This window comes from Chrysemys picta, chromosome 5 (genome assembly GCF_011386835.1).
Source record: "Chrysemys picta bellii isolate R12L10 chromosome 5, ASM1138683v2, whole genome shotgun sequence".
Classification (NCBI taxonomy): Eukaryota; Metazoa; Chordata; order Testudines; family Emydidae; genus Chrysemys; species Chrysemys picta.
The window spans coordinates 129,850,848-129,867,470 of NC_088795.1; the positions used below are offsets into that span (position 1 = coordinate 129,850,848).

Sequence of the window (16,623 nt, forward strand, 5' to 3'; positions counted from 1 at the left end):
ATTTGCAAGTCAATAATTAACTCTCTGTGTCTCTCTCTGGTCCGTGCGCATACATACATACACACAGAGGAAAAGTCCTGTAAGACTTGGGAGTGCATTTTTCCAAATATCCAGTGTGCAGCTCACTTTGTAGCACTGAAGCATCCATTCTGTACTCACCTTGTCCCCAAAATACAGCCATCTAAAAACAAACCTTTATAAACTGATGCAAGAAAAAGAAGCTAGAAAGAGAGGAAGGTTGTCTTGTGGTTAAGACAGAGGAATTGGCCCTAGGAAATCTGGGTTTTAGCCCTGACGCTGCCACTAGCTTGTTGTCTGACTTTGGGCAAGTCACATAACCACTCTGTGCCTCGGTTTCCCCATCTGTACAATGTGGATTTTAGTTGTTTACCTACCTCCCAGGGGGAATGTGTAGCTTTATTCATTATTGTCTGTAACGAATCCAGATATCTATGAACGGATGAAACTGCCAAGATTCTTTATGCATATTTTTGACTTACAACCGGAGTCCTGTTTACAGAGGAACCTGCAGTCCCAATGTGAGTTGGAGTGGGGAGTGTTTTCAGGGAGCACACAGGCAAAGGCTGGCTTGCTGCCTGGGAAATAAAGCAAAGCTCTCTTAGCTGGCTGGGGGCTCCTGGTTTTGCTCTATTTCGGAGTCTAGTCGGTTTGTGCATTGGGTGGCTGATGTCTTGCTAATTAGTAAGTAAACCCCAGCGGTTTCGGGCAGGGCCAGGACGGCTCTATGGGGCTGGTTTGACCCTGCTCGGGGGAGAGCGGGCATTGCTTTCTGCTGCTGGGGCAACCTTGCAGCCAGCTGCGTGGGGCTGGGCTCGCCTTCCCCGCTCACACTCTGCGGGATGGGCCGGATCAGCTGCCAGTTTCCAAAGCTCCCAGGGGCTGAAGCCGGTAACTGACCGCCCGGGGGGGTATTTGCCTGGGCTCCTGCACCCCACAGCCCGCCTCCTGCTGGGGCCAGCGGCTCTCAGTGCTCGAGTGTCTGCAGAGCGCCCTGCTGCCGCGTGGGGACTGGGTCTGATTTGCACAGCTGTGGGTTTTCCGCGGCTGGGGCTGGCAGACGCTCCCCCTGGCAGGAGCTTTGCATTGTGCGGGGCTGCTGCTTCTGGCTTGGACAGGTTGCAAACCGCTGCCCCAAAACTGCAAACTAACATGGCAAGGACGAGCGCCCCCCCTCCCCCTGCTGGCATAACAGCGCTGGGCTGGCAACTGGTTGTTCGGTTCTCTGGCCAGGCTCATTCTGGGGCCCTCCAGCAGGTTGTGTTCTCCAGCTGTTTTTTTTTTTCCAAATCAAATATTTTGAAATAAAACGTAATTTTGAATAAAAAAAATCCAGTGTCAGAATTTCCTCCCGATTGAACCAATCTGGTGAATTTAACACAAATTTGGAAACGTTCTGGTCGACCCAAATCTGTATTTTTGGGCCAAAAAAAAAAAAGTGTCACTGAAAAATCTCACCCTGCTCTGTCTGAGAGCTTTCCGGGTGGTGTGGGGGCGCCTCCTTATTCCAATGCTGCATGCCTGAATCGGAAAACCATCGGTTTTCCTATGCTCTATGATGATTTATTATTTGTATTGCAGTGATGTACCTAGGAGCCCCAATCATGGACCCATTGTGTTAGGTGCTGTACAGACGTGGGATAAAAAGATGGTCCCTGCACCCAATTGCTTAGTCTAACCCTAGGTCTACACTATGGGGCGGGAGGGGTCGACCTAAGATACGCAACTTCAGCTACGTGAATAGCGTAGCTGAAGTTGCGTATTTTAGGTCGACTTACCTGGCTGTGAGGACAGCGGCGAGTCGACCGCGGCTGCGCCGCCGTCGACTCCGCTTCCGCCTCTTGCCGCGGTGGATTTCCGGAGTCGACGGCAGAGCGATCAGGGATCGATTTTATCGCGTCTTCACTAGACGCGATAAGTTGATCCCCAATAGATCGACTGCTACCCGCCGATCCGGCGGGTAGTGAAGACGTGCCCTAATACTGTATACAATGTTGTCACCCCCAACATTGAAATATCATGATTCAGGACTCTTGAAAAATCATGCGAGTTTTGAAAAGAATGAGTTTAGGCTCTTTTTATGTACTGTGTTTTTAAAGTCTTTAGTGTTCACATTTTCCAGTTTTAATCCACAAACACGATGGCTAAAAACTTTGATTTTCCAATGAAAGCTGAGATTCTGAGCCATTTGCGCATTCTAGGGATGTAAAATATCATTTAAAAAGTTAACAGTTTAAACAATTAAAATTATATTGTTTAAATGGTTAACCGATTAAAGGGAGAGGGGCTGGGGTTGCTCCGGCCGGCGCGGCTGGGGCTGGGGTTGGGGTTGGCCAGTCGGCGGGCCAGCCGGTGCAGGGCTGCTGGGGTCGGCGGGCCTAATACTTACCAGTTAATGTTTTACATCTTGAATACATTCCAAGGCCAAAAGGGACCATTATGATTATCTAGTCTGACTTCCTGCATAGCACAGGCCAGAGAACTTGCCCAAAATAATTCCTACAGTGGATCTTTTAGAAAAGCTATTGAATTCTCTTCCTATTGCATTCAGTGGGAATCCAGCCATTGACTTCAGACAGTGGGCCTAGGCCTTGTGTTAGCATCGTTTTTGGAAGGAGCTGTGTTTCAGTGTCCCTCTCTTACAGTGCTAATGTGTTCCCCTGGTATGTGGTAAGCAGGGTCTCTCCGATCCAGTTGGCTTCTGCTGGCTTGTGAACTTTACTTACTAGGCAGTCCCCTCGCCCAGGTCTCTGGTGTGGTGCCATCTTCTGTTTTGCTAGGGTTACCATATTTCAGCGAGCAAAAAAGAGGACGGGAGGAGCCCCGCCCTAGCCCCGCCCCTGCCCCTCCCACTTCCCGCCCCCCCTGACCTCCCAACCCTCCCCCCGTTCCTTGTCCCCTGACTACCCCCTCCTGGGACCCCTGCCCCTAACTGCCCCCCAGGACTATCTAAGCCTCCCTGCCTCTTGTCCCCTGACTGCCCCAACCTTTATCCACACCCCCACCCCCAGACAGACCCCTGGGACTCCCACGCCCCATCCAACCACTCCCCACCCACTGACAGCCCCCCCCCAGAACTCCCAACCCATCTAAACCCCTCTGCTCCCTGTCCCCTGACTGCTCCGATCCCTCTCCGCACTCCTGCCCCCTGACAGCCCCCCCCAGAACTCCCAACCCATCTAAACCCCTCTGCTCCCTGTCCCCTGACTGCTCCGATCCCTCTCTCCACTCCTGCCCCCTGACAGCTCCCCCCCAGAACTCCCAGCCCCCTACCCCCCCCGCTCCTTGTCCCCTAACTGCCCCCTCCTAAGACCCCCCCCAACTGCCCCCCAGGACCCTACCCCCTACCTGTACCCTGACTGCCCAAAACTTTCTCCACTCCCCCCAAAAAGCCCCCCCCGTTTCTTGACCTCCACCTCCAGAACCTTCCTGCCCCCTGACCTCCTTACCCTGCTGCTCAGAACAGAGTGTTGGGCTCTGTGCAGCCGAGCCGGACACGTGGCTGAGCTCCCCTGCACAACAAAACCCGGTCTGGCCCTGCACAACAAAACCCGGTCTGGCCCTGCACAGTGCTGCTGGACTGGGCTGCAAGGGAGCTGCTGGCTCAGAATGCAGGGCGGATCCGGCTCCTCTACAGCTGCTCCTGAGTCCAGCCCGGGACTTCCCTGCAGCCCTCCCAGCCACTCTCTGCTAATCCCGGACATTGTGAGTGCTTTACAAATTCCCCCCGGACGCTATTTTTAGCACACAAAAGGAGGACATGTCCGGGGAAATCCGGACGTATGGTAACCCTAGTTTTGCCTGTGCTAAAGTTATATAGGCCTAAATTCTCAGGATAAAGTTAAGGGCCTAATTCTCAAAATGCTGAGCCACCACAGCTCCCTCTGGCTTCAGTAGGAGCTGCAGTGGTATTTTGTGGGCAGGAGCAATACCAAGAGAAGTGTTTCTATAGAGAAATAAGTTCTCTCCTTCCCCAAATAAATCTCCCAGTCCTCATGGAACATGCAGGGTCCCTCTAATCTCCTCAGAGAGTCCTGGCCTGAGAATACCCCATTGCACTTTCAGAGCACTAGTTGTTTTGATGAATCAGTCTTGAAGCCAGTCTTGTTCCCAGTTTCCATGACACCGATAGTAAAGGGCACAGCAGCATCCACAGAACACCTGTCTCTCTGTCTCCCTGTCATGTGGTACCCCAGACTTCTCCCCCAGGGCACCCTGGTGTAACTGTCACGTCTCTTGCAGCGACGCTGGAAACATGAGGTACGTCAGCACTCGAGGAGAAGCCAGGAGCGTTGACTTTGAAGGAGCCCTCTTTTCTGGCTATGCACCGGATGGTGGCCTTTTCATGCCCCAGGAAATCCCTACCCTGGACTATAACACCCTGCGAACATGGAGTGCCTTCTCCTATCCAGAGCTGGTGAAAGAGCTGAGTTCACTCTTCATCTCGTCTGAACTAATCCCACGGAAAGAGCTGAATGGTAAACGCAAACTAGACAGCAATCCAAGCAGCCTGCTGTAGGGTTCACGCTATTTGTATCAAAGCTCTTAGATGAGACTATTATTTTACCCCCTATTAACCCATCAGCCTAATAACCCTGATCCTCACTGGACCTATGAAGGCCCTTAGTGGCCAGAATCTCCATGGTTATTATAATGTTACCCTGTCCTTTACCTTCCCCAATTGTTTCATCCACATGGTGTGTCTTGTTGTTAAACTAGATTGTTGGAGATCTGCTCCTCTTCTGAAGGCTAGCAGAAGATTCTCTTTAAACAAACACAGGGCCAAATTCTGTCTCTGTCTATAAATGTCATTCTCTTGAAGGGCTAATGCAGTTTCCCAGGTTGCTGTAGGAAGGCAGATCTCTGCTGCAAGTGGGTGCAAATATAGTATATATAATGTTGCAAAATCGGTGGTATTGGGCATCTTTATGCTGGCTGCAGCAGCCCCTGCCCACATGGCTATTCCATGTAGAAGACGCCTTCTAGGAACATGGGAGTGTATCAGATAAGACCTTTGGTGTATCAGAGGGCGTGCATGGAAAAGATAAGCAGGCTCTGTCACCTTTGTGGCTCCTATCATAGAAGACCTGTGGAACCCTATGTGGCTTTTGATTGGTGTAGACAGGATTAAGGAGGAAATTTCCTTTCTTGCTGTGTGTGTGGTTTTTCTTTGCCTTTGGGTAGCACCCTGTCAGAATTTGGTCCAGACTGTTTTAATTAACACATTTGTAAACAGATGTAAAAGCATATGTGGCAAATCGATTCCTCCTTCTGCCAGATGTTCCTGGTTCTATATTTTCCCTTGGCAAAATGGATCACAAAACAATCATGTAACATGAAGCCAGGTGTAGGTTTTGGTAAAGACACCTTGTAACAAATCGGTGGCCTCGTGGTGCTTCAGAGCTGTCACTGTGGTGCACTCCATGGATGCTCAAATTTCTCTGCAACAGTGGGGAAAGAGTTTGGATTCTCCTGCTGTAAAAGCAGCATCTCCTTAGCTGTCAGCCATAAATGGCCTCTGACAGACAGTTGCGCAGTTCTGTTTATACAGTTAGATTTTAATATAGCACCTAACCAAAGTCTCACTGGGTATGTCTACACTACCCGCCGGATCGGCGGGTAGCGATCGATCTATCGGGGATCGATTTATTGCGTGTAGTTTAGACTCGATAAATCGATTCCCGATTGCCCTCCCGTCGACTGCTGAACTCCAGCTCGGCGAGAGGCAGAAGCAAAGTTGATGGGTGAGCCACGGCAATCGACCCTGTGCTGCGAGGACGCGAGGTAAGTCGAACTAAGATACGTCGACTCTAGCTATGCTATTCTCGTAGCTGAGGTTGTGTATCCTAGGTCAATTCCCCCTCCCTCCCCCCCGCCCCAAGTGTAGACCAGACCACTGTGTCCATTAAAGGGCAGTGGGGACCATCCACCTGAGCCTGTTCATTGCAACATTGGTTGATTCTTGTTTTAATTGTAAAAATAGATCTGACTGGGTCAGACCCTCAACTGGTATAAATCAGCATGGCTCTGTTAAAGTCAGTGGACCTGTTCAATTTACACTGAAGATCAGACTCTTAATTTGTAAGAGAATAATGTCTTGGGCTTCTGTCTATCACTCACTTAGCTCTGCAGTACTGGAGGGTCTTTGGTTTTTCAGTAAAGATTCACAAGCTTGGCAAACCATGATCATGTAGGTGATGTGTTAGAGGTTTATTCCTGGTACCTATTCTAACAGTCTCTCCTTCAACTGCTTCCCTCCAGATCTGATTGACCGCGCCTTCCGGAAGTTCAGACACAAAAATGTTGTGCATCTGGCCAGGCTGAAGAATGGGTTGAATGTTTTGGAGCTCTGGCATGGTGTAACTTATGCCTTTAAGGACTTGTCCTTGTCCTGCACAGGACAGTTTTTACAGTATTTCCTGAAGAAAAGGAAGAAGCACATCACTATTCTAGTTGGTAGGTTACAGCTAAACAGATGGATGCAAGCAATGTACTCGGAATTTACCCCGGTGCAGCGGCTACCCAAATGGTGCAAAGGTCATTATGTGGGTCCACAGCACTGGGCTATATACTATATATACACACACCCCTCCTATTAGTGCTTATGAGTGAAACTGGATTGATAACCCTGGAGGTTTACATCCTAGTTATCTCCAGAACAGGGTGGTCAGTATGCCTCACTTGACCTAGAGGGCATCTTTACTGGTTCAGCCTCCCATTCATTCCCTGGTGTCTCTGCTGATAGTGGTTTGTGATTGGGAAGTGCTCATTTTCCAATATTAAATGCCGTACACCCGGCACTAACCAAAAATAATCCAGACTGACAAGTGCACCCTTCTGTGTGAAAACAAATGTGGCTGCTCTTTCGGTCTTTAATTAACTCTCAATTAGTAGATATAATTATTTTGTCCTTGATTATTTTCATGTGAAACAGGAACTTCGGGAGACACCGGTAGCTCGGCAATTGAAAGTGTGCGAGGGGAAAACAACATGGATATCTTTGTTCTATTACCCAAAGATCTCTGCAGCCAGATCCAAGAACTGCAGATGACGACGGTGATCGAAGAGAACGTCCACGTGTTTACTGGTTTGCATTTTGTTGGATGATCTACTTCATACTATTGCTGGGTTGATGTTAATGTCAATCCCAATGTGAACTGGCCATTAATTCTAGAAAGCCTCGTGGGAATTGTGTGACAAACTGCTCCCGCTGTGGGTGTACCATGTTGGGCCATCAATCAGCATGGCTTGTATGCAGTATTGTTGTAGCCATGTGAGTCCCAGGATATTAGAGAGACAAGGTGGGTGAGTTAATACCTTTTATTGGACCAACTTCAGCTGGTGTGAGAGAAAAGCTTTCGCGTTTACACAGAGCTTTTCTTCAGGTCTGAATAGGTTTCCCATACCTGAAGAAGATCAAACCCACGTCCACCTCCAGGAACCTTCCGGGGCTGCTGCCTTCAAGTTCAGCTCTGAAAGCAGCACAGAAGTGAGGGTGGCAATTCCACAGCCCCCCTACAATAGCTTTGTGACCCTCCACACACCCCCTTTTGAGTCAGGACCCCCAAGGTTACAACACCATGAAATTACAGATATAAACATCTGAAAACATGAAATTGACCAATTTTCATATCCTATGGTCGTGAAATTGACCAGAATGGACCATTAATTTTGTAGGGCCCTACCATGACTCCCTTTGGCCAGGCAGCGCTCTGAGTTACTGAAAAGAATTGGGAGCCATAAGACACTAGTTCAAGTCCTGACTCTGCCGCTGGTTCATTTTATGACTTTGGAATAACCTATAGATGGGCCCAAACCAAAATCCCAGATCCAAACGCCCTTAAAAGTTGGGAATTCTGAGTAATTCAGAATCGGAACCCACACCTGGATCCAAATATTTCTGTTGGACCTCTATATGTGTGCTAACTCCACCTCCACAAATTCAGTTCGATGGCTAGAATAACCTGTCAGTCTTGAATCCTGTTCGGTAGGTGAAAACAACTATTTTATGCCTAATTCACTAATTTCAGCAACACTTCAGTTAATACTCCTGATTGTTCCTTTTTCTTTTTCACAGCTCATGGAAATTCTGATAAAATTGACGAGCTGATCAAAGAATTGTTCGCTGATGCAGATTTCTCTAGAAAACATAATCTGATGAGCTTGAACTCAATCAACTGGTCTAGGATTATGGTGCAGATCGCTCACTACTTCCATGCTTACTTTCAATGCACTCCATCCATGGACATGACTCCACTGCCAACTGTGGAAATCGTTGTGCCAACAGGGGGTGGAGGAAATATCACAGGTTAGGTGGGGGGGAAAGACATTCTTTGGGTCTTAAAACCAAAAAGTGGCTTGCGATGAAGAGGGAGGTTGTATTTTTTTTTCTGAACCACTTAAATCATGATTAGTAATATTTAAGTACCAATAGCATTGTTGGTGTCATACAAGACACAGAACAGTGCTATGGTGCCATATGTAGAAAATATGGGGATGACCATGTTAGAAAGACACATGAACAGAATGAGTTGGATACTGAAGAGAGAAAATACTGAGGATCTGATTATTCTAAATTAGACATGAATTCATAGAATCATAGACTCCTAGGACTTGAAGGGACATTGAGATGTCATCTAGTCCAGTCCCCTGCACTCATGGCAGGACTAGGTATTATCTAGACCATTCCTGACAGGTGTTTGTCTAACCTGCTCTTAAAAATCTCCAGTGATGGAGATTCCACAACTTCCCTAGGCAATTTATTCCAGTGCTTAACCACCCTGACAGTTAGGAAGTTTTTCCTAATGTCCCACCTAAACCACAATTGCTGCAATTTAAGCCCATTGCTTCTTGTCCTATCTTCAGAGGTTAAACAAATTCCCCCCCCTCCTTGTAACAACCTTTCATGTACTTGAAAACTGTTATCATGTCCCCTCTCAGTCTTCTCTTTTTCAGACTAAACAAACCCAATTTTTTCAATCTTCCCTCATGTTTTCTAGACCTTTAATCATTTTTGTTGCTCTTCTCTGGATTTTCTCCAATTTGTCCACATCTTTCCTGAAATGTTGCACCCAGAACTGGACACAATACTCCAGTTGTGGCCTAATCAGTGTGGAGTAGAGTGGAAGAATTACTTTTTGTGTCTTACTTATAGCACTCCTGCTAATATATCCCAGAACGATGTTTGCTTTTTTTGCAACAGTGTTACACTGTTGACTCATATTTAGCTTATGGTCCGCTATGACCCCTAGATCCCTTTCTGGAGTACTCCTTCCTAGGCGGTCATTTCCCATTTTATATGTGTGCAACTGATTTTTTCCTTCCTAAGTGGAGTACTTTGCATTTGTCCTTATTGAATTTCATCCTATTTACTTCAGACCATTTCTCCAGTTTGTCCAGTAGTAGTACAATTAATCTGGCCTGTGTGTAGCTTTGACTCATTATACATCCATTTGCACATGAACTTTATCCTGTTTTTGGGAGGTGGGGGGCAGGGACAATCATGGTAACAGCTCTCTCCTAACTGTACAATTCTGGCGTTTTTAACTTTAGGGGAATCATATCTATTGGAAAAGCAATACAAGGGGTGATGTAAAAAGTTGCATTCATGATATTTCAGGGGCATCTATCTAAAGCTGCATTAGCATGTTGACAAGAGTTCAAAGGTCACATCCCATTTGAATGAAAAGTATCTTCCAGAGCCCCCTTTCTTCACTACATCTCTTAATATGATGGTGGGGTCCACAGAGATTCCAGGACCAACCATGCAGTGGTCTCTCTTGCTGTGAGGTTGCTCAAATGGAGCATTGCATACTGGGAGCTGTAGTTTCTTTGAGCTATACCTGTATATTAAAGATAGAACTGCATTATGGAACATAAGTTTTGGCCTCTCCTGATAAATTTGCACAAATGGAGGAGCAATGATTTCATTGGTAAATCTGCTTTATGAGTGTTTCATCATGGAGCTGAAGCCCACGTTTTTGAATTTTTCTTTCCTAGCTGGATATATTGCACAGAAAATGGGACTTCCAATCCAACTCGTCGCCGTGGTAAATAATAACGACATTATGCACAGGGCAATTCAGCATGGAGATTTCTCATTCTCGGGGAGCGTTAAGCCAACTTTAGCTTCTGCAATGGATATTCAGGTATGTGTCTGGTAAAGAAGGAGAGATCATATATACTATATTGACTGATACAGCTACTAAAATGATTTTGCTGTCCATATTCTGTTCTACATCGGCTCTTACACCACACTTGTCACTGCAGAGTCTGAGTGCCTTCCAGTAGCGCTTGAAGTGATGTGACGAACATGTCACGTGTGGTTCATTCGCCCTCTGATTGTCTCCCTAGTGGGAGAATTGTGTGTGCAGTGTGGTGTTTTTGGTAGGGATTTTTTTGTTTTGTTTACGTGTTGCTGTGTGTTTATAGTACCAACGGCAGGCTGAAGAAGTGTCCCTGGCATTTGGAGAAGGTGGGGAGGTTTGTGATGGTCCGTAGTTCCAGATCGGTAATTCCACAGTCTCCGACTGCCTTTGAGACAGCTCTATCTCCTGTATAGATGAGCTTTTCCCCTAAATAAAAAAAAAATTAAATTTAATGGAGATATCCCATCTCCTAGAGCTGGAAGGGACCTTGAAAGGTCATTGAGTCCAGCTCGCTGCCTTCCCTAGCAGGACCAAGTACTGATTTTGCCCCAGATCCCTAAGTGGCCCCCTCAAGGACTGAACTCACAACCCTGGGTTTAGCAGGCCAATGCTCAAACCACTGAGCTATCCCTCCCTCATTCCCCTGACATAGAAAGTTCCATTGTACCTGAGAAGTGGAGTTGTCAACCATGCTCTTCATCCTGATGTGCAATTAAAAAATCCTGGGTCTCTGCCAAGATGTCAGTATTTCTGCTAATTTTCTTCCTGACCTCTAGCCAGGTCACTATATCATCCCCCTGTTCTGGGGTAACAATGTTCCTCCAGACAAGCTGTTAGTATGTCATCTCAGGCAGTCTTCTCTTCCAATTGCAGGTCTTGTGGCACTTTGACAGTGGCTGGTAGAGCAGCCCCAGGCCCCCAGCTCACCCACTCCTTAGTTCCAGCCCAGGGACCCTGTGACTAGCAACCTAGATCTGTTCAATCTAGGACTCTGTTGCTGTTTCCCAGGGCTCCTACTCCACCTCCCTATCTCCTTGCCTATCTCTGGTTTATCTCCGGAGGTTCCTGTGCTCTCTATAGCTAATTTACCCTTATGCGGCTCTTGCTGGAACCCCCAGTCTAGGGCAGGACCTCAGGCTTACTCTCCACCTGGATCTCGTCCTTTCTTTTCCCAGCCCTATTTATTTTGACACAACTATACAAAGCCTGATCCTGCAGGGAGCTGAGTATCTTCAACTCCCATTGAGCACACAAGAGGTGCTCAGCCGTGCGGTACAGTAGTATCTACCGCACTAAGTATCCAACTAGAGAGCACCGGTGCTCCAGATTCTGAATTTGATCCTCTCTGGATGGAGGCTCATGTGTGGAGTGTGTGTTTTTATAGGAACCTTACAATATGGAGAGAATCTTGTGGCTGCTTTCGGACTGTGATGGCAGCTTGATTAAAACTCTGATGGAACAGTTTTACATGTCAAAAAACCTTACACTCCCAGAAGAATTGCACAGAAAGGTCAGTTCCTTCATGTGTGTTTAGTAAATACTTTTCCATCACATTTTTTTTAAATCAACTGTTTTCAGAATAAATATTAATATTGCAAGTGTATTAAAGGGATCATGCCATGTCATCTCAGATCTAAAATGTAGATATCTGTAGGTAGGGTGGCGGAAGACAGGCGTTTACAAAACCTGTGTGCATAGGTATGTTGTCAAATAATCCTTTCTTTAAACATTACAATTATTTTGTTGGTATTTAAACATTCGCCTGCAGCCCTAGAAACCCCAGTCCAGTAGCATGTGCATTATTTGTACTTAGGACCAAAACGCTCCTTGACAATGTAATTTCACTGTCCAACACCCTGAGCCAGCAAAGCTTTTAATCAAGTGCGTAACTTTAAATTGTGAGTGGTTGTATGGATTTCTGTGGGACTACATGCATGCTTAACCTTTTAAGCAAGAGCTTTGGTGAATCAGGCATCAGGCTGAAAGGGAGAAAAATCAAAGGTGAAAAGTAAACTAATGGTTTCAGTGTGTGTTGTCTCCATGGGAAAGAAACACTAGCAAAGTCCTTGTTAAATCATAAAAGATATATATTATTGCACCCATCACATACAGTAGGGTTTGGGATTGATATCCTCAGATACCGGCATCAGTTGCATTGCGTCTGCCAACAAAGTGCATTTATTAACTGACGTAGCTGGGTGTGCAAAACCCTGCATAGGCTGGACTGACTCTGATGATGGTATAAATGTGTCTGACAGAAGTACCCGTCTCTCTTGTATTCAAGATCCTAACAAATAAGAAGGTCTTACATACAAGTGGTAACATCACAGAATGAACTTTTAATACATTTTTTAAAATGATTTGACATTGAATGTAAATTCTATTGTGGTTTTTGTGTATAATTGTTGGGGGTCTTGTTTCTGGGTTTTTTTTTTTTTCCCTCTCCTTGGTTCTCCAGCTTTCTGAAGTGCTGAGCTCATGTTCAGCATCTGATGAAGACATTGTTCAAGCAATGAGACGCTGTTGGGAAGATAATCGCTACCTGTTATGTCCCCACTCAGCTGTGGCTGTTCACTACCATTATAAGCAGTTGGACTGCCATCTCAGCAAGTAAGAAGCTACTAATGGAAGGCCAGATTCCTTTCAGGAAGTGGCTAACACCACGGGTGATCTTATGAGAGAGCTTCTTGGGTGGAGGGCATCCGTAAAGGGCCCTAATTTTTAGTAGGAGACTTTGGCATTCTGCTTTTGCTCAAGTCTTTCCAGTTCTTTGAGGAGGCTGTTTGACACTGATGATGCACATGTAGTTGGCAGTAGGATAATTTTGGTTATAATTGTTCAGTGAGAGGCAGTATTTAAAGAGAGGTGTAACACACATGTTTGAGGCTGGAGCTTGGCTAACTGGCGTGGCTGGGATTATGGGCTAGAGTCAGCTGTTGCTTTCACTCAGGCTGGTATCCCACCCACTTTGTAGTGAGGATGCAGGCTAAACTACTCGAGTGCTGATAGTTCTCACTGCTTCCCCACAGTCCCTCCCACCCCGCGTGCCCAGAAGAAGGGACAAGTTCTCCCACTGTTCACTGAAAGAGAATCATGGAGCCGCTCGATTTACCTCAGCACAAGGAACCTTGGGAGTTTTAGCAACACACATGTAAGAAGGCAGCACCCATGAGGACAACTACACTATAAAGCCAGGGCCGAATTACTGTATCCTCACTGGTGCTGCTCGCTCGTTTGTATGTTGCTAAAACTCAGGCTAGGCTAACCTCATTGGCTGCATGGCATCCAGCTGGCCTGCCTCTGAACCGCATCCAGGAAACAGCTGTACATGCTTGTGCTCGATAGTGTTTATTTCCTCGCCCTTGTGTCCTGCCCTGACACCAAGTGGTGGGACTTATTGCCACCTGAAGAGGTGAGGAACCCCAGCACCTCCACTGTATTCCCACAGCCCTCCAGGGATAGAAGCTGGTAGCTCCTTCATGGAGCCATGAGAATGGGCGTGTACTTGGTGTGGTTCATGAACTCCCCTGACCCCTGTTCCTTCTGCAGAAAGAGGGAGATCCTGGCTCACATCAGCATGGGTGCATCAGGTTGTAGCCTCTCTTCCAACTCCTTCCTAACCTCTTACTGAGGTTGTGGCTGCACTTTTTCCTGCCCCTCTTGAGCCAGTCAGACCCCATTTGTGCCCCACAGAGTTGCAGGACCTTCTTGTCAACTTCATCCTAGCACTGGCCAGGTCGACCATCCATCACACTGGGAGGAGGAAGCTGGACAAGGGGCACTCTGCGACCCTGGGGCCTATTTCTGTTCCCGTCTCAGATCAGACCTCTGGGCACAGTTCCTCTGGGCGGTGTCCATTGACTTCTAAGACACCTTTGAGGAGCCATCGGCACTGTCTGGAGTTCTCTGCTCAGTGTCCCCCTCTGGCTTCCTCGTAATTAATCTTTGACCCCACTCCTGTCTTCTCTTTAATTTTCCCCAGAAATCACTAGTAGCCTAGGCTTGGTGGTTCTGCCCCTTTAGCTGAGGGGGCGGACCTTTTATTTGGGTGGGTCTACACCCAACTGACTCCAGAACTACTAACAGTACACAACATCCTATGTCTCTTTCTCTCTCTTTCGCAGCAGACCCAGGTGCTGCTTAGCACCCGCCTCCGCAGCAAAGTTCCCGGATGCCGTGCTCAGAGCAAAGCTTGTTCCTGAAGTTCCACCTGAGATCCAAGCTTTAAACGCCATGGAGACCAGGTCCACAACACTGAGGAAAGAAGACGACTGGGCAAAAACCCTAAGAGACAGAATAGAAGCCATCACCAAGCGCAGACACACATAGATGGAGTTCATCTGATCCTCAATAGTGCCATACCTGGGCAGTTCCATATAAAGGACAAGGCTGACTTAATGATGCGTAAGCTTTCTGATAATTTCCCTTCCTAGGAAAGTCCTAAAGAACTCAATAGAGGATTATAATGTCTCCACGTAGCATGTAACCAAAGCGATAGAATTCTGTAACAGGAATATAATTCTCAATTAAATTCTATAGAATGGTTTTAAAAAATGTATAGAAAGGCTCTGTCTGTCAAATTCTATAGGGTTTTTAGAGTAACTTTGATAGAATCCCATTTAAAGTCTCTGGACCCATATAGCTTTTATCCCTGTTAACCCTTGTGGAAAAGTTCTTTCAAATTTCTCTTCAAAGTGCCTTACAAACAGGAATCATTATTTGACTAAGGTTTTACACAATTCCAATCCCATATCTTTCCTTCCCTAGTAAAAAAAAAAAAATCTGTAGAGGAATAATTGCTGTAATGATTTTTTCCTGAGCAATTATGTTGTAATTTGGATAAGCAACAAAAATGAACTGTTGTCCAAAGTACGTTAAATAAAATCAGTGCTTGAATTCTGGCTACTGTATCCATTTTTTGATATCTTGATCATGCTGAATTTTATCATTTTCTTTACCTGCCCACCAGTGGGCACTGCAACCTATTTTTTTTTTCTGTATTTTAAAATAGATCATAAATTGAAAGAGTGCTCAACAGTTGTCACCTGTATACTGTTCAAGGAGCCATAGAGAGTCTTTGGAGACTTGGATCTCCATTTAGGTGAACAAACAATGCCAGATGATGCTTCAACAATACTTCCAGGGACTAATCTTCACAATTCAATATGTGAATTTTTCCACGGGCAATTCCATGCCTTATTTGCATGCACAGACATTCAGTGCCTGCAGGTGGGGTACTTGCCCCGTCGGTAATGCAGCTAACTGGCCATTTGCATGCACAAATAGTGGAGCTGCACAGGCAGTTGGGGTAATAGGGCTCACAGGCTAGGCAGGCAATTTGGCACTCGTGAATGTGGGCAACTAACTTTTAAATGTGGAATAAGTCACATCTCTGAAAATAACGGGGTAGCCAAACAATAAAACTCTCCGAGTGTGGGGGATGAAGCCATTCTGCGTCCAAAGAGGAGAAGCTGTTTCAGTTAAGGGAAGGTAGGTGCTCTGGATGCTGGGGAGAACTTGGACTGGTATATGGTGACACTGATCAGCTGCTTACAACAAGGTGGCAATATCCATGGTGAGAAAATGATTCCTGATCCTATAGAAAAGAGTCAGTGTTTTTCTCAAAAACTTAGTTTCTATCTGTCAAGCCAAATCAGGGAAGCACAGAGTCACAGACAGAGGCCATATAACATGTTAAATTGATAATCTTAGCCTAAAAGATCAACTATATGTAAAATGGGTTCTATAGTCCACTATATGAACTCTTGTGAATAGACTGTATGAGATTCAATCTGGTGAAAACTTGGGTGATCCAGGGCTGGCTTTGTATGTTCAAAGGATGTCCCTGTCTCAGTTATTCCTGTATGACAGCTGAACATAAGATAAATAAACACTGTGTGGAGCACAACTCATTTCCTTATGCAGAGTTTATGATCTACCTATTCAAGACATATGGATTCCCTTAGTTACAAGTATATTGTTGACCAAACCTAGACAAAATCCCTGCCCCTAAATACTTATCATCTAATGATGCCTGAGGTAACAGCTAAGGTATAAGGACTTATGATAGCAGTGGCTAGGGTTACCATACGTCCGGTTTTTCCCAGACATGTCCGGCTTTTTAGTAATCAAACCCCCATCCGGGGGGAATTGCCAAAAAGCTGAACATGTCCGGGAAAATACCGGCCGGGCACTTCCCCTCCCGTGGCTGCTCTGCTCCTCCCCTGACTCTCCGGCTCTGTTTAAGAGCCAAGCTGCCCGAGCGCTACCGGCTTCGGGCAGCCCCCTTGCCTCCGGACCCCAGCCGCCGGAGCAGAGCAGCTGGATCCCGGGAGGGGAAGTGCCCGGCCGGCGGCTGGGGGCCGGAGGCATGGGGGCTGCCCGAAGCCGGAGCGCATGGGCAGCTCGGCTCTTAAACAGAGCCGAAGAGTCAGGGGAGGAGCACAGCAGCCAGAGC

General features: G+C 46.6%; 1 protein-coding gene across 2 annotated transcripts; it reads left to right on the forward strand.

Moving 5' to 3' along the window:
• Positions 1-541: 541 nt before the first annotated feature.
• On the forward strand, positions 542-16,074 carry THNSL2 (threonine synthase like 2). Of its 2 annotated transcripts, XM_005292452.5 has the most exons (9): positions 542-702; positions 4,261-4,496; positions 6,280-6,474; positions 6,953-7,105; positions 8,096-8,326; positions 10,018-10,166; positions 11,551-11,676; positions 12,625-12,776; positions 14,291-16,074. In XM_005292452.5, exons 2-9 carry the CDS (start codon positions 4,274-4,276, stop codon positions 14,493-14,495), a joined length of 1,434 nt encoding a protein of 477 aa, XP_005292509.2. In that variant the 5' UTR covers positions 542-702; positions 4,261-4,273; the 3' UTR covers positions 14,496-16,074. The 2 variants fall into 2 exon arrangements, with proteins under 2 accessions (XP_005292509.2, XP_042711519.2); XM_042855585.2 differs by lacking the exon at positions 8,096-8,326 and having other exon boundaries at positions 561-702.
• The last annotated feature ends 549 nt before the right edge of the window (positions 16,075-16,623 follow it).

Bases quoted from the DNA above. Each gene is read 5' to 3' on its own strand.
- THNSL2 (XM_005292452.5), top strand. From the start codon at position 4,274: ATGAGGTACGTCAGCACTCGAGGAGAAGCCAGGAGCGTTGACTTTGAA. The intron at 4,497-6,279 runs GTAAACGCAAAC...GCTTCCCTCCAG, and splicing joins CCCACGGAAAGAGCTGAATG to ATCTGATTGACCGCGCCTTC. The intron at 6,475-6,952 runs GTAGGTTACAGC...CATGTGAAACAG, and splicing joins GCACATCACTATTCTAGTTG to GAACTTCGGGAGACACCGGT.